At 41.7% G+C, this 18,352-nt stretch overlaps 1 protein-coding gene across 3 annotated transcripts in view; it reads left to right on the forward strand.

Annotated features, from left to right (window-relative positions):
- Abcd3 (ATP binding cassette subfamily D member 3) overlaps positions 1-10,910 on the forward strand; it is a 53,594-nt gene extending 42,684 nt beyond the window's left edge. For 2 of the 3 annotated variants that reach the window (XM_052179324.1, XM_052179325.1), the window contains exons 16-23: positions 364-427; positions 1,664-1,741; positions 1,917-1,982; positions 2,079-2,168; positions 2,592-2,711; positions 5,126-5,230; positions 8,895-8,951; positions 9,474-10,910. In XM_052179324.1, the coding sequence (XP_052035284.1) occupies positions 364-427; positions 1,664-1,741; positions 1,917-1,982; positions 2,079-2,168; positions 2,592-2,711; positions 5,126-5,230; positions 8,895-8,951; positions 9,474-9,551 (658 nt within the window). In that variant the 3' untranslated portion in view covers positions 9,552-10,910. The remainder of the gene's footprint in view (positions 1-363; positions 428-1,663; positions 1,742-1,916; positions 1,983-2,078; positions 2,169-2,591; positions 2,712-5,125; positions 5,231-8,894; positions 8,952-9,473) is intronic. The other variant, XR_007977419.1, reaches the window with a different exon arrangement.
- Positions 10,911-18,352: the final 7,442 nt, after the last annotated feature.

Here is an 18,352-nt window from a genome sequence, read left to right on the forward strand (position 1 = left end):
CAGCAGACTTAGAGCGGTTAAGTGAGGGCCTCCTGGTGTTTCCCAGTCATTGCTGCTCAGTCCATTCTTGCACCAGGGGCTGAGGGTCCCTCTGCTCTGCTGCCTGCCAGCACACGGCACACACTCTAGTCTTTATAACTGCCATCCTTAACGAGGTGATGCTCACTGCAGTTTTCATGTGCGTTTCTGCACTGCTTAGAGATCTTGAGAACCTTTTCGATTGCATTTTGTCCCCTGAATATATTCTTTTATGAAGTGTCTGAATGGGTTTTTGCTGTGTTGGGTTATTTCTATTTGGAGTATTGAATTATTTAAGTTCCTTACATGTTTTAATTTCCCTCTTTTTGCTAATGTACTTTTTAGGTTTGATCATGTTCCTTTAGCAACACCAAATGGAGATACCTTGATCCAAGACCTTAGTTTTGAAGTAAGTTTTAAGATGTTCAAATGAGTTTAAATCATCTTCAGAATATGAATTGAAAAATTGAATACTTGAATTAATTTTATATAAATCTATATAATCACATTTGAAACTATTTCTTTGAACCATCTAGAAATTTCATTTTTCTTAAAATGGACTGGCTTAAAGTCTCAGTGATTACTACTACATCAAGTCTGTTCTGCTGGTGACATGGCTCAGCAGTTAGCAGAAGGCACAGGAAGCCAGCTTTTGTTCCCAGCATTCATGTGGTGGCTAAGTGTCCATGACTCCAGTTGTCAGATCTGACATCTGTCTCTGGTCTCTGCAGGCTCACACACACACACACACACACACACACACACACAGTGCACTTATGCTTATTCAAGCATGCACACAAATAAAAAAATCATCTTAATTCTTTCCAAATAAAATCATAAGATACATTTAATTAGAATATCCACGAATGTTGCACATTTAAATATGCAAATTAAACTTTAATCTCATTAAATAAAACAATCTAAATCAAAGTCTCTCTTACCCTCCTCTGCTTTACATTTTATTTATATATTTTGTGTGACCTCCTGTTTCTTTATCCTACTCTTAGTTTTCGCCACAGTGCTTAGTCTGTAGTATACAGTTTAATTTACTTTGTTACTGTGAATATTTTCGCTGACACAAGTTATACACAGTGTCATTTAAAAGATGAGAATAAAAGATGATGTATCTATCTAATCATTGGGGAATATTTAGATAAATTATGGTATATTCATACTATTCATATAGTATAGTGTGTAGTACATACAAAGTACATTCGAAGTATGTACTGCAGGCGTTAAAAGAATGGGCAAGGGGGACCCAAATACACTGACCTGGAAGAATATTTGTGACAAATTGTTAAGTAAATATAGACTTTTAAGTAAAAGAATCTGCTCTACAGTATAGATAGTATGTTAATAGATGTGAATATGCACAATTATTATTTTCAAGAATCCTCAGATTTTTCAAGCTTTCAATTTTTGTATTCTGATTAAGACTATATTAAATAGTCTAAGTAATAGTCTTTAAGGGAAAAAAGGAAACTCAGTAAAAATTGAAAGTTATCATACACTTTATAGTTGTGCTCAACACATTTACAAGTAAAATTAGAAGCTCAGACTTAGCAAAGACCTCTTTGACTCTAAGGAAATATCATATGTACATATTCATTTAATTTAGTTAATTCAAAGAATATTTGTCTTTCAGGTTCGATCTGGGGCCAACGTTCTCATTTGTGGTCCAAACGGCTGTGGGAAGAGCTCCCTCTTCCGGGTTCTTGGTGAAGTACGTACAAGCTGGTTTCCAAAGCCGCTGTCCGTCTGAAATACTGTTAGGCTATGAATTCCAGTCTCCTGTGCTCTTCCTTTGCTTTTAGCTGGTTTCCAAAGCCGCTGTCTGTCTGTAATACTGTTAGGTTATGAATTTCACAGGCTTCTATGTTCTTCCTTTGCTATTACAGCTGTGGCCTCTTTTTGGAGGACGTCTCACTAAACCTGAGAGAGGAAAGTTATTTTATGTTCCTCAGGTAAGACTTTTGTTTGAATTGTTTTGTAACCTTTAAGATCTTTTTGTTTAATATTTTAGAACATACGTTTAATGACTCTCGCTTTGTCCCTGCTAGCGACCCTATATGACCCTGGGAACACTGAGAGACCAGGTAATCTATCCAGATGGAAAGGAAGATCAGAAGAAGAAGGGCATCTCTGACCAAGTAAGGGCTGTTTCCATCCTGTGTGCACCAAGCACGCCCTGCTTCACGCCCTTTGTCATTTTAACCGTCGTATAGTGTGGCCTAACCTGTAAGGTCTTAAGCCACTGCTGGAACTCTCCAGGAGGTGGAAAAAGACAGCTGCTCTGCTCATTACTCGTGGCTTGTTTCAACCACTGTGACAGTGCTGTATTCTCAGCGGCCCCCGTCCTTTGGTTGTATGATATTGTACTGTCATTAAGCTCCTAGACATTTCAAGGGTACTATGGCTAGGGCCTGACTGACAGTTCCATTTCTCTCCTGAAGAGCGCCTAGCTGTCCAAGTGCTTGGCTATGGAGATACTGAGCTGGTCTAAAGGAATATGGTGAACCAGAACAGGACCTTAGCTTCTAATACACTTTGTGGTCTTTTGTCTGTGCGTAAAGGTGCTGAAGGAGTACTTGGACAATGTGCAGTTGGGCCACATCCTTGAGCGAGAAGGCGGCTGGGACAGTGTTCAGGACTGGATGGATGTACTCAGCGGAGGAGAGAAACAAAGAATGGCGGTCAGTGTCTCTGAAACGGGGACCAATGCTTGCTTAAAGTAACTGTCAGAGTCCAGAATTTGACTAATCAGACACAGGGCTTTGTCTTATACTCAGCAAATATTATAGTGTTAGTTTAAATTATAATAAAAGTGCTAGAAAATGTTTAACTTCATATAAATTTGAAATTTTGAAAATGTGTTAGTAATGCTGCTGTTTTGTGAAAGGGGAAGCTGTAGGTGTGTTACACGCACAACTGTGGCGTTGCTTTCTAGACTGCGGCTCTGTGAGGAGCATCCATCCGTACAGCATCTTCAGGAACTTGCCCTAAATTGCTCTTTCCTCTCATTCTGGCTGCTGTCCCTGACAGCTGAATAAAATACCAGGGTTATTTTGAAAAAAGGCAGCATTTATTCTCCTGCTGTCCTCTCCCTGTTTGTTACTCTCTAAGCTCCCACAGAACAGCCCAATTTCAAGTTCTTAATGCTTCCACTGTCTGCCCAAACAACAACGTGGTCAGGGCCATGTGGCAGGACCCTGCTACTGTCTGGTGCCAGTTTCAGTGATGAACACCATGACCAAGACCAATTTGAAGGAGAAAGTCTGTTTTAGTTTTTATGTTACAGTTCATCTAGTGAAGTCAGGGCAGGAACTCAAGGTAAGAGCCTGAAGTAGAAACCATAAAGGAATGCTTTACAACTAACTTATTTTGAGGAGATGGAGACTGACAGACAAGACAGACAGACAGACAGAGACATACACACACACATACACGGTGAGAATCATTTCATGGAGCAGAGAGGCACTTGTGAAATGCCGTCAGTGCACCGCTTGTGATCATGTCTGAGGCCTCCTCTTACTCATGCACAGAGGTGTAAACCTTAGTTCACTTAGTTATCTAATTGCTACATACTTGAATAGAGCAGCCCTGTTAAGTGTCAGGTATATTGTAGCAGTTTAATCATGGTTTCTGCTTTAGTGAATCTTACAGCTAAAGCAACCAACCAAGGAAAGATGAGTTCAACTTTGCCAAGTGATGTAAGCAGACACTTGAAAGATGTCTGGACCAGAGTCAGATATTGGGACTTAAAACAATAAGCCTGCTGTGATAGCATAGCCATGGTCCAAGCATTCTGGAGTCAGAGGATTGCCATGGGTTTAGGTCAGCCTGGGCTATCACAGTGAGAGCCCCTATTAAACAGAAACAAACAACACAACAGCACAAAGAGAAGGAAAGAAGAGACAGGAGGAGAGACATGCCAGAGCCTCTGAGGCCCAGGGCATCTTGCTCCTAGTGGGAGAGGCAGTGCCGGCTGGATGCTGAGATGAGAGCGTGGCGGGAGGAAGGGATAGCACTTGGGGCTGAGAAAGGGGATGCTGTGGAGAATTCAAGTCAAGTGGGGTTGAGTTACATAGGTAGTAGATGCTCCCTGGTTCCACGGAGACTAGTGAAAAGCAGCGAGGGAGGACGGCCTGTCACGCAGGCGGAAAGTGAGTGTTCTCCGAGATGAGGCATGGCAGAGACGGAAAGAGAGACGATGAGGGAGGGTAGGAACAGGGTCAGAGATTCCGCTCCCAGCTCTGCGAGAGAAGGGGATCTGGGGATTTAGTTCTGAGGAACCCCACATACTCACACTGAACGGCCAAGTGGGAAAGTTCCACAGAGGATGGAGAAAGCAGTGAGGGGAAGACCCAGTGCCCTGCTCTCACGGAGTGAGTGCCTTGAGGAGAGTGTTTCTCAGAAGATAAGTTGTTAGGATTAGGAACATGCCTGTTGGTTTTGCAACATGAAGGTCTCCATTGGGGACAATGACAGAACATTTCCAGAAAATAGAATACATTTGGAATATAAGTGAGGGAAAATATTCTGCATTCCTGCTAATGAAACACGTGTAAGCATCAGCACTCCTGAGTTCACGTCTAAGACCAGCAGCTTTCAGAAACAGCCCACTTCTGCCCGACCAGGCCTGGCAGGCGCACTAGTGGTGCTTGGTGGACCACCCACAGATGCCGTTACTACAGCAGCAGTCGGGGGTCTGCATCTGAGCCACCTCAGTCTGAGTTCTAAGGTTTGGCTAAAGCACAAAACTAGTTTGTCTGTTGAACTTAAGTCTTAAGACTCAGTTTCATCTCGCACCAGTGTTTGTTTTGTCTTAGCAATACATATTTCTCACACATATATTTCTCTTTTTGTTTAAGATGACAGTAAAAAGAAGTCATTTTATTTATATTATTTCTATCTCTGGGGTGATGCTTTTTAGTTAGGAATAACTTTTATATTTAGCTCTGGAAGACTCCAAAAAGCATATTTACTGAAGTAAGTTTATCCTTTTTTATTACTTTTATCTTTAGGCCACCCTCTACTTATACAAATTATTTCATTTTTAATACATTATTACAATGTATAATTAATACATTATTATTTTATGCTTTAGATGGCAAGATTGTTTTATCATAAACCGCAGTTTGCCATCTTGGATGAATGCACAAGTGCAGTTAGTGTGGATGTGGAGGACTACATCTACAGTCACTGTCGGAAGGTGAGCGGCATGCACGGGGCGGTGCTGGAGGGTCTCTGCCGGTCCACTGCCAGCCTGCACCAGAAGGGAATTCTAAACAAGATTGCTACCAGAACGGAATACCTTGCATTGTCTTTAAACTGGTAACTAATGTATACAACAGAGTGCAAGGAGTTATCGGTACATTGTAAATACAACTTTATAAGGTCTGGAGACATGGCTCAGTTGTTAAGAGCACTGACTTCTCTTTCAGAGGTCCTGAGTTCAATTCCCAGCAACCACATGATGACTCACAAACATCTGTAATGGGATCTGATACCCTCTTCTGGTGTGTCTGACAGCTATAGTGTACTCATAAATAAATAAATCTTTTTTAAAAGTTAAAAAAATATGCAACTTTATAGATATGAACAGAATACAAGGAATTATCCATGCATTCTAAATTTAACTCTCTTTAGCAATTTTTTAGTTTTGATACAGTATTTAAATCTGTTCTCTTTTACATCCTTACACTCAGTTAACCAAAATAAACCAAAAAACAAAAATCCCCTGATATTTCTTTTTTGTCCCATTAACTTTACCTGCATATCATTTTTTAATTAAGAAGAATCAATAGTAACCATATGGTAACTTAAATCTTTTCAAATTCATATTTTATGTGGGCATATGTCTGTGGCATATGTGCCTGTTGTGCTTGTATGTGCTTGCATATGTGTGTGTGTGTGTGTGTGTGTGTGTGTGTGTGTGTGTGTGTGTGTGGTGTGCATGCGTAGGATGCATGTGGAGGACAGAGTGAGTCTTGCTTTGCCAAGGCAGGGTTCTCACTGCAGGTGCAGTCTGTTGACTGAGCAGTTCAGCCAGCTGGTTTGCCCTGTGTCTGCACTGTAAACCTGAGGCTTCCAGGCGGCCCACGTGCCCACCAGCCAAAATCCAGTACTCATGCTGGGACAGCAAGTGCTCTACCCACTGAGTCATTTCCCTGTCCCTTTGTTTGTTAGTTTTTAATTTATCTGGTTTATTTTACCCGGATAGTATTATCTAAAACAAGTTTCTTTTAGTTGATAAATAGGAGGCAGGCTGTGCTCCCATTATTTAAATTCTTGTTCACTAGCCCTGATGTACTCTTGTTAGATTTGAGAAATAGTAGTATATTCTATTATTCTGTGTGAATAAATGAGTTACAGAAGTATTTTAACAGTTTATATTTGGGAAGTTTGCAATAAATAAGTCATGTCATACATACACACACACTTGCATGTACAGGCACACGCACACACATACACACACACACACACACACCACACACCACACACCACACAATTCCTGCCATTTGGAGGATGCCACGGATCAGCAGCATTAGCCGTACCTAGAAGTTGTTAGAAATGTGGCGTCTCGCGCTTTGTGAAGTAGAACAGTGCATTATCAAACTGTCATCCTGACTCAGGTGTGTGATAAAGGCTGAGTGACTGTAGTGTGCTGTCAGAGGGACTTCAACAGTCTTCTCCAGTGGAAGACTGTTGATTGAACTATGGAGTGTATTTCTTTAATGGCTTATTTCTCTTTAGTAATTTGTATGTGGTTTTCAGTTTTATAGGCATTAGAGATGTTTGTAGTGTTTGCATGCATAAGACCATATAGACTGTTTCACTTGAAGGCTTTTCCTTGACAGTTCTATGTGGTTGCCTCTTTTGATTTTAAGATGTGTAAATCTGTAAAATACATTCCATTTGAGGGAAGAAAAGTTACTTGAAGTTTCGATGATAATTTAACATTGTACTGGTTTGTGAAAATGAGGGACTGGATCCTTAAGTTTAGAACCTTTAAAGACTGTTGATTTGGAATATGTGTGCATGCATGGTGCTCTTGTAGGCCAGCTGACAGCTGTAGGAGTCAGTTCTCTTCATCATACCAGTCCAGGAATTGATTCAGATTGTCAGCCTTGGTGGCAAGTGTCTACCCACTAAGGCGTCTTGCAAGCCCTAAACCTTTTCTAACTACAAAAGTGTAAATTTATAAATGAAATAGAGCAATACTTAAACTCAATGCGGAATGGTTGATGTTAAAGAGAACGGTGGTGCTTCTTTGCCTAATCTAAGCCATGAGCATGAGATTTAATTTTGGAAAGTAGCATTTGGTGTTCACATCTTACCATTTAAATTTTACTTTTGTATTTTGGCTTAAGTAATTTTGATACACATTATGCCTACCCTAATTAAGGTCTAATCCAATTACAAAGTCAGGGATAGAATAAAGTCTCAGTAGGCTTTTAATACGGCTGTATTATAAAAGCTGATACTGCGCATGTCTTCTTATGCAAGTCCTAACTAATCTGCACATTGGCAGCCAAACTTGTGACAGTTTACGTGATACCACTGGGTGTCAGCAGAATTATTTAGTCATAAAATTTCATGATAGAAATTATCATAATTTACTTAGGCTAATCTTTTAAGATTATTATCGAAACGAAAATAAAATTAGGGTCTAGAGAGATGACTCAGTGGTTAAGAGCACTTGCCGTTCTACAAGAAGACCTGGGTTCAGTTAACAGCATCTACATGATGTCTTACAACTACCTTTAATTCCAGTTCTAAAGGATCTCGCACCCTCTTCTAGCCTCCGAGGGCACTGTGTGCAGGTGGTAGATTTACATATATGCAGACTAAAAACAAAATATATATGCATATATGTATACAAAATATAAAACATATGCAGTCACAAAACAAAAATAAAAATAAATAAATCCTTTTTAAAAATAGCATAAATGGGGGAGGGGAGGTGGCATAGGGGTTTCCAGAGGGGAAGAACTAGAAAGGGGATAACATTTGAAATGTAAAGAAAATATCCAATAAAAACAAAGTGCTCAGAAAAAAAATAAATAAGATGAAACTAAAAATCATGGTGAAGGTTTGTGGATTCTCCCAAATGTGAGAGGTGTGTACTGAGGATCAGCCTTAAGGCAGTGTCTCTCCTCCTCTCTGTGTGGCTGGGTGACTCCTAGGCAAGGGCGTGGACTGTCCTGGGCCTTAGCACTGTGTTAGCAGCACTTCTGGTGTCTCTCCATTAGATGGCAGTTTTGTTCTCAGCATACCAAAGCAAGTCTTAAGTCATTACCAGAACGTACATGGTGGGGGAGGGGGAAAGAAGGGAGGGAGGGAGCCAGCTTGCCCTTCACTTGAGAACCACTGACCCAGAACAACTATACTGATGTTTCTCCTAAACTCTAAAAGTCTGAAGTGTTTTAGAAACCCTGGATCAGGACAGAAATATTTGTAATATGTTCTATAGCAAACTTATTGGGTAGCAAAATCTAATCCAAATTTAGAAGGTTTTTTAAACTTTTTGTCTCATTTATGTTAGTATTTGTACACATTACTGCAGACACATACAGAATTCTGCCTTAGAATGTTCTAGAAGCAATGGAATAATAACTCCCAAGTCTGAACCCCAAGACACATCCCAAGATGAGACTCTGCAGTAAGAAGCTGTACATTGGAAGCACTGGCTTCCTGATTTTAACCTTTTGCTGTTCTTATCTTACTATTTGATAATAAATCAAGTGTAGGGGATATATTTTATCATTAACTCTTAACTGTAGCCACTGAACGTGGTATCTAACAACTTAGAATGTATGTGTGTTTGTGGCTTGTCATTACTCATGTAACCATAAACCCTTTCTTTGAATTAGGTTGGCATCACCCTCTTTACTGTCTCACACAGAAAATCCCTCTGGAAACACCACGAGGTTTGTATTTCTTTCCTTGTATGGAATGATGAAAGTTTTATCTTAGGTAAATAAGTGAATTTTGTTGACTATTTTACATTTCATGGTCCTGTCCCTGGGTAGGCATACATTTTAAGGAAAAGGGTGTATAGTAGGACTTTATTTGGGATTATCGTTGTCAGTTTTGAAAGCTAGAGTGGATATTAGCAATCTCTAGCTCTCCTAGATTTGAGAGCAGTTAGGTCTCTAGTGTTATAAGTGACTGCTGTGTAATAGCTATGGGTAAATGAGCTGGGTTGTTATCATTCAGGTTTGACAGAAAAGGAGAAAATTTTAACAATTAGATGGCAAAATTTTGTTACCATTTTCAGTAAAGGTCAGAACTATAAGAGAAAAATAGCATAATGGCAGCTGTGTTTGTGGTGTAATAAAACAGGATGCCTGTGCATTGACTAAGAAACATACAAAAATCTGTTTTAGTATGTTTCCGAAATGGGGAAACATACCTGTTCTTAGTTTCTGACTTTCCTTTTTCTCCCATAGTACTACCTGCATATGGATGGTAGAGGCAATTATGAATTCAAAAAGATCACAGAAGATACGGTTGAGTTCGGATCATAGAGACCATCTCAAGAACTTCATCTGCTTCAGAACAAGATAATGAATGGAATGCATTTGTAAATGCAACATGTATTGTAAAATAAAGTTAAGCTTGTTTTTTTTAAAAAAACAAAGCAACAAATTGACTAGATATAGGATAATTGAAACATGTTAAAACATTTAATATTGTATAGGATATTGCTAATTGTGTATATGTTGGTTTAATTATTAATTATGTACTAAGAATGTCCTTATTCTTGTGGTTAAAAAACCTGCCTGAATTAAATTGGGCTTAAATCAGAGTAACCTGATTCATCCTGGGATGTAAACCATTTGAAGTCAGCTAATTTGACTTTTATGGCTCTGTCTCTTTCTTTAATGAAGAACCCTATTTAAAACTGGGGTCATTGGCTGTTCTGTTCTAACAAAGTAGTCTTGAGTTTCATTTCTTGTGCCCCATGGTAGTGGGAGCCAAGCCAATCACAATGTTTTATTGAAACCGATTCTATCGTTACAGGATAGCATTTATTACGCAGTGGCAGATTTCTGTAGCTGCTACATTTATTCTCATTCCTCACACATGCCTTGAGGTGCATTGGACTCCAGGAGAGCCATTTGGGTTTTCTTTAGCTAAACAGTAAATGTACCTGTCTCAGTCTGTTGGACTGAGTCGTATTGGAGGTTTTCGTGGTGTACAACAGTGTGTATGCAGTCGTGCTTACACCTGTGGTTACTACACGCTGTGCCAGTCTTACCAGTATTTGGGATGTTCAGACACAACCCTCCTACGTGAAGCTGAGGATTTAGGAGGATTTTGGATTTTGTGTAGAGGTGGACAGCCTCACCAGACGTGGCTGTGTGATGGTGAGCACCACATGGCTGTAGAGGCACTCCGTGAAGTACTGCACTGAGCACGTGACATGCTGCTGTCTGTGGCTGTGGTCCCAGTCTGTAACAGTGCTGAGAGGTGTCAGCCACAGTTCCTAGGCTCTGTCTCCGTGGCTGTGGTCCCAGTCTGTAACAGTGCTGAGAGGTATCAGCCACAGTTCCTAGGCTCTGTCTGTCTCTGAGTCCTGTACAGCTGCCTTGGGATCAGCGCTGGCTCCCCAGAACCGTTAGTCACTAACTTGTTTGCACAAAGGAGGACTGAGAGTGGACGTGATCATAAATAGTCGTGAAATCAGTTTGATAAAGTGGGCTCTGAAAGGCGCGTTTGATGGTCTTGTTTCTTCATAACTCAATCACTGGCTACCAAGATAACCCTGATGTATTGATTCCATAAATGCATCACATTCAGTTTTACCATGTCTCCTTAGCAAACTTGTACACTTATTTTCTGTTCAGATTAAAAAAAAAAAATGATAACCTACACAACCTGTGCCTCTCCTTTTTATTCTTGAACCTGAATGCTGACATTCAGAAAGGGCTTTTAGCACCCAGATGGTCTTTTTACATTACCTTATTAAGTGAACTTTAAAATTTTTTGTTTTTAGATGGAGTCTCACTGTGTTTCTCTGGCTGGCCTGGAACTCACAGACATTTACTTACCTTTTCCTCCTGAGTGCTGGGATTAATGTTAACTTTTTTAAATGTGAATTGCTTTCTTAGAAAATTCTCACCAAATGTGTATACGTTGCAGATGCTAACAGCTAGCTAGGAGACCCTACAGCCAGTGTGTCCTGGAAAGGCTTTAAGGCACAGGGAAACTACAAGTTTTCACAATTCCAGGCTACCACAGGCTGCCAGAAGTGTCCAACCTTTTGTCTGCCGCCTGATTATTTTCTTGTTTTACTCTAATAATGAAGGGCTCACCGTTTGAGGCAGAGAGAGTAAAGGCCTCTAATGTGGTGATGGTTTTCTCAGGGCTGACTAGAGAGCAGTGCTTCCAAAACATCACAAACTGCACTGGGAAGGCTAGTTCAACCCCAACAAGAAATCAGGCAGTAGATGGAAGAACTTAGCAGATGGCCTTGTGCAGATCAAGTTTGTGTAGCTCCGTGTCCTGCAGTTCTTTCCTCTAATAGGACAGCGTGTAAGCCGTGTTGCTCAGCGTTGCTGGAGTGAGCTGTTGGCTCGCAGTGATTGGTACTTGCTTTACAACTATGGGGTGAGCACAGCCGTCCTGTTTTCTTACATGATTTTAAAGCTTTTAGGTTTTTTTTTTAATTTTCCTTTTTTTAAAAAAGTATTTTATGTATGTGAGTACACTGTAGCTGTCTTCAGACACACCAGAAGAGGGCATCAGATCCCATTACAGATGGTTGCAAGCCACCATGTGGTTGCTGGGATTTGAACTCAGGACTTCTGTAAGGGCAGTCAGTCAGTGCTCTTAACCACTGAGGCATCTTTCCAACCCTTTAAGCTTAGTTTTTAAAACCTTGAGCTGTGCCTAGTGACCAAGTCCTTTTTGTTGGATTTGACATTTCTAATTTTGAGAAGTTGCTCACAGTGTTTTAAACCTGTATCACTCATGTTTTATTTGTGAAGGATCGAAATGCTTGACATCTATAAGCATGCCATGTGTGTGTGTCATATTAGAATGTTCCAGAAAGTTCTCTTATTCTCACTTTCTCTCTCTGTTACACACACACACACACACACACACACACACACACACACACACACAACCAAAAACTAACCCAGCCAATTTACTCTGCCCCCAAGGGCAACCATTTTTCACCCTTATTTTTTAAACACTGTGACTAGTTTTTTGTTTTGTTTTGTTTTTGTTTGATTGGTTGGTTTTTGAGACATGGCTGGTCACTGCATAGCCCTGGTAGGCCTCAGACTTGAGGCTGTCCTTCTGTCTCTGGCTCCCAAGTACTGGGACTGCAGGCGTATGCCATAGCTTGTCAGCAATGGGTAGTCCCGACCACCTACCTTCCTGCTTCACCCCACATAGAGTTGAGCCATCTTTAAAACCATGTAAATACTCTGTTGCAGCATAGGTACAGAAATGTCCTTACAGTTAAACACTGATTTGTTGTTGTTGTTGTTGTTGTTGTTGTTGTTCATGTCCACAATTACAGTCACTTGAAATCAGGAACTAGAAATTTATCACCACTCAAAAGCCTCGTGTACATCTTTTTCTCAGTTACTGACCCTCTCTCTACTTGTATCCTACAGTCTAACTTTACCTGTTTTTTTTCTTTCTAACTTTTTTTTACAGATGGTACCCTTTTGTACATGATTTTATTCTTTCAATACTGATTGAGAGATTGAGATTGACCGATGGTGTGACAGCAGTTCCTTCTCTTACTGCTGTGTCTAATATCTGTGCTTTTCCCCTAGCCTGAGTGGGCGCTGGGTTGGTTTCTGCTCAGATCTAGATCAATAAGCCATACAGATATTCTTAGATGTGTTCTTTGGTGTATTTTGGAATGGGGCTTTTTTAAATTAAGGCTCCGCTCAAATTCCCTTTTGTTACCACCGTAAGGGTTTTTTTTTGTTGTTTGTTTGGTTTTGGTTTGTTTTTTCTCCCTTTCGTGTCTGTACCTGTGGGCAGGAAGTCCTCATGTCTTCCTTCACCTTGCTGTCCCGTGGTGGCAGTGAGGTGGGACTCATCAAGGTTACTCGCTGTGTCCAGATCCTCTTTGGGAAGGGTTTGTGTACTCTCCAGGCCCTTTCAAGGTTAAATAACATGTCCTGTTGATATTTCAGAGGTTCTCCATGTATTCCTAGTATGAAACTTTAATTAGTTAAATGCTCTAATATCAGACAAAGTAGATTATAAGTAAAGAGACATTTAATAAAATGGCCAACACTGCAACAGTGAAGTGTAACAATTCATTAGTCTGTGCCTAATAATACAAATTTGAAATGTGATAGAATAAAGCAAAAAATGGTCAACTGAACTATGGTTTTGAAGGAAGCTAATAGAAGAAATGAAGACACACTGTCCCCAAACCAGTGTAGAATCATCTGAGCATGACTAACCAACCCTACACACACACACCCAGAAAACGCAGAGTTCGTGCAACCCTGAAACATGGAAAGTCCTTTCCTTAGGACTTTACGTTCTGCCCAGTAAATGTTTTGTGGCCTTTTGTGTAGAGATGGCTTTTACCTCCTTAATTAGCTTTATTCCTAAGCATGTGGGAATTTGTTGACTATAGTATCAGTTGTATCTATTTAACATTTATTTTTATTAATATTTTAGCATATAAAATAATAGGCTTCACTGTGATATTTTCATACATGTGCATTGTTGTGCTTGGTGTAGCTTTCCCCCATCACCCTCTCCCGCGGCTCCTCTCTCAGAGGTGTCTTCCAAATAATCCTCCCTTCCCTCCCTCCCTTCCCTCCCTCCCTCCCTTCCCTCCCTCCCTCCCTTCCCTCCCTCTCTCCCTCCCTCCCTCCCTCCATCTGTCCTTTCTATCCATCCTAGATTACACATAAGAAGCATAATTGTCTTTCTGAGTCCAACATTTCACTGAACATGACACTCCAGTTCTGTGTTTTCTTGAGATTGGTATAATTTCCTTCTTTATCACTGAATAAAACTCCATGTTTTCTATATTCATCTATTGGTTGATATCTAGACTGATCGTGTATATTGGCTATTAACACTTCAGTTTTTCATTTTTGCTATAGTAAAAATGCAATTCACTACTAAATATATATATATATATATATATATATATATATATATATATATATATATATATATATATAGTAGCGAGTTGCATTTTTGTAAAGATGGTCCTGTCCTATCCCGTCTGCTCTTTATAACCGGTGTCATTGTCGTCCGTGAAACAGCGGCGAGTCCATGCCACCTCCTCGAAGTAGAACTTATTGTGGTAAATTTGGGGGTTTGTGGGTGATATAGAAAAAGGCTAGGTCAGGAGGGGCTTATACAAGTTTTATCTGACTGGTGTGTGGACAGGGTTGTGAGGTTGCATATACTTACTGGATATATGAGAATTTGGATTTGTTAATGGCAAGCTAGTGGTCCTAGCCCACTGTGGGGGAGAGACAGTGTGAGCCGCCCCTAGCCCACCCTTCTCTTCTGTGGTCAGTAGACTACAGCAAAGTTCCACTTGTGGTTAAACCACTTCCCAGGCTTTGAACAATCCTGAGGAGCATGCAATGTTGTTTTCTATAGAGCCAAATAGAGAGAGCACTGCTTCTTGCTGCCTTCCCTCTAGCATCTGACACCACCCGTGTTAGCCTTGACAGTCATTGTTGTCACAGGGACTGAGCCTTCATTGTGCCAGCCACATTTATGTCAACTCACTACAAGCTAGCGTCATTTGAGAAGAGGGAACCTTAAGTGAGAAAATGCCTGCATAAGATCAGGCTGTAGGAGATTTGAAGTGCCAGGGTAGGGGGGTACCCAGAGAGGTCTTCAGCTACTCAGAGGAGAAGGGGGAGGGGAAGGAGAAGGATTGTGGCAAAATGGGATATAAAATGAATAAGTTAAAAAAAAAATCAGGCTGCTGGCAAGCCTGTAGGGCATTTTTATTAGTGATTGATGTGGGAGGGCCCAGTCCACTGAGGGTGGTGCCATCCTGGGCTGGTGGTTCTGGGTTGTATAAAAAAAGCAGCATCCTCCATGCCCATCATCAGCTCCTGCCTCCAGGTTTCTGCCCTACTTGAGTTCCTGTCCTGACATCCTTCAATGATGGACTACAATGTGCAAGGGTAAGCCAAATTTGGTCAGCAATGGTAACCCTAACTAAATTAACCAGTTGTCTGGAATCTGAGGCCCTCTGCGGATGCTCTCTCAGGCCACCCTACTCTACAGGCTCCAACACTCCAGGCTGGTTGTGCTGTAGGCCAAACTCATAGGTTCCACATCTTCTGTCTTCCTCTCTTTTCAGTCTATTTCTCCCTTTAGCAGAACATGTCTACAGTGGCTTCCCGGGAAGGGCGTATGTTAGACATAACATAAAAGCTATGGTATGTCTAACAGTCTCTAGATCATTCTACTCGTGGAAAGTTCTGCTGGGATACATTTAGTAAGAATTTATTTTACTGTGTGTGCATGTGCACACAATTGTGAGAATGAGTGTGTGTATACTAGGTTAACCTTGGATATAATGATGTATGTATGTATTTGTCATGCATTTCTGTGAGTGTCCTTATGTGCAGATACACACGTGCGTGTAAGCCAGAAGACAGCTGTAGGTGACATTCCCTAGTCAAGTCATTCACTCTAATTGGCTTGAAAAGCACCATTTATACTAGACTGGCTGGCTGGCAAGCTACAGGAATACTCTGTCTCTGACTCCTCAGTGTGCGATTACACATGTGCACTGACCTACCGCGTATTTTAATGTGTTTTAGGGATTAAACACAAGGCCTTGCTCTTGTAAGATGCTTGCTTTATGACTGAGCTGTGTACGCATCCCTTCATCTGGTTTTGTATTTTTGTAGTACTTTTTGTTTGTTTGTTTTTGTTGTGGTTTGTTTGGTTTCTGTTTTGTTGGGTGTGTGTTTTTTGAGACCAGGTCTCTCATTGGGACCTGAAGCTCATCAGTTAGGATAGACTGGCTAGCCTGTGGTCCCAGATATCTCCCTGTCTCAGCCCCCCTGATGCTGGATTAACTTGCACATGCCAGCACGCCCAGCTTTTTATTTCTATGCTGGATATCCAACTCAGGTCAGTTAGCCACAGAGCCATCTCCCCAGTCTCCATTTCTTTAGAAATAGTGTGTGTGTGTGTGTGTGTGTGTGTGTGTGTGTGTGTATACCACTTTAGTACAGGTGCTCCTGGAGGTTGGACAAGGGCGTTGGATGCCTTGGGACTGAAGTTAACAGTGGTTACGAGCCACCTGACGGGGTGCACGTGCTCTTAACTGCGGAGCCGACTTTCCAGCCTGTCCTTTAAAGGTCTGCAATCATTATTCTCTTTACTTTGCTCTTGAGAAGAGCCGGCGTTCTGACTGTGTGTGGCGGTTACCAGTGGATACCCTTCCTCCTCTTTCCTCTGTCTCTACTTCTGTGCTGCCCTGTCTCACTCTGAGAATGTTCTCTGCCCCCTCTGGCACGTCTTAGTGTTTCAACCTGTTAGCTCTGCAGTGGCAGATTTTCTTCCCTTTTATGTAAGCCATAGATAAGCATCCCCTGTAGATTCAAGCCTTTTTAGTATTGGGTAGTATCCTTTTTCCTGGGGTCTTGGAAGGAAAAGAAGGGCAAAGTGTTTTTCATTTTTAGCTGGAGGTACTTGAAAGTTCCTATATTCATATTTTTATGTGTTTATTCTGCAGCATTAGAGCTTAGTATATCTAAGAAGGCTCAAACTAATGGGCCATGATTCTGGAATGTTTTTAGAGCATCTTAGACTTGGAATGTTAATGTACTTTCTTCTGTGGGCTCATATGTTCATTATGGTCCTCTTTCAGAAAATTCAAGTCATCCTATATTAAAAATATATGTGATTTTGTGATCGAGCTTTGAGGTAGACAGTTCCCTACCACATGCTTCCTCCATGATCCCCTGCCTCACCTCAAGCCCAAAGAATGAGGACCCACTGACCATAAACTGAAACTTGAAAACTATAAAGAATCAAAATTATCTTGGGCGACCGTCTTGGCTCCTATGGCCAAGCAGCCAGGCTCTGCCAGGAGAGCGTCTGACCTGCAGGGAGTCCTGCAGTTAGACAGAGCCCTGCGGTCTGAGGTCGCCACCATCTTGGCTCCTATGACAAAGGGGCCAGCTCAGCCAGGTATGCAGAGGACACCAGAGTGAAGGATTGCTCAGGACACAGCCCGCCTGAGTTCCTTCTGCACGAGTGACCCGCTGCGGGGGAGCATCTGACCTGCAGGGAGGCCCGCGGTTAAAAGGAGCCGGTGGTCTGAGGTCCCCACCATCTTGGTTCCTGTGGCCAAGCAGCCAGCTCTGCTGGATGCGCAGGGAGCACCTGAGTGGGAGATCGCTTGGGACACAGCCCTCCTGGGTTCCTTCTGTGTGCAGAAGCTGGGCAGCTCTACAGCTGTCTGGGCACATATCCTGCAGGGGAGCGTCTGACCTACAGGGAGCCCTGCGGTTAGACAGAGCCCTGTGGTCCGAGGTCACCACCATCTTGGCTCCTGTGATCAAGCAACCAGCTCAGCCAGAGACCTGTGCCACATCTGACATGGGGAAGATCCCACTTCTTGATACTCTCTAGAGAATCAGCAGGAGCAGGTTATTCAGAAGAAGCAGGGCATTTAAGAACCAGCATCAGCAGAGCATTTGAAATCCAGAAGCAAGCCCTGTCCTGGGCTGTTTGCCCTACAGAGTGATTGGTGCTTGGAGGATGTCCTCACAGTGTCCACCATCTTCACTACCAGACAGGCAACACCAGGTACACAGAGACAACCTGAGTATAGCATTGCTTAGGACAAGGCACACTAGGGCTCCAACGGCACCCAAGAGTAGGGCAGCACATCAGCAATCTGTGCCAGGGAAATCCAGTTATCCAGGGGTGCGGAAATAGCCTTACAGGCCCACAGGAGGTTCAAGTACCAGCCAGTGACACCTGGACCAACTAATGCCAGAGATAACCAGATGGCAAAAGGCAAATGCAGGAATGCTACTAACAGAAATCAAGGCAATATGGCAGCATCTGAACCCAATTCTCCAACAACAGCAAGTCCTGTATACCCCAACACACCAGATAAACAAGATTTGGATTTAAAATCACTGGTCATGATGCTGTTAGAGGAACACAGAAAGGACATAAATAAATCTCTTAAAGAAATACAGGGGAACATGAATAAGTTAGAAGTCCTTACAATGGAAACACAAAAACCACTTAAAGAGAATATGGGTCAACAGATAGAAGCCAATAAAGAGGAAATGCAAAAATCACTTAAAGAAATGCTGGAGAAATTGAG

The sequence above is a fragment of the Apodemus sylvaticus genome, chromosome 4, assembly GCF_947179515.1.
Source record: "Apodemus sylvaticus chromosome 4, mApoSyl1.1, whole genome shotgun sequence".
Lineage (NCBI taxonomy): Eukaryota > Metazoa > Chordata > Mammalia > Rodentia > Muridae > Apodemus > Apodemus sylvaticus.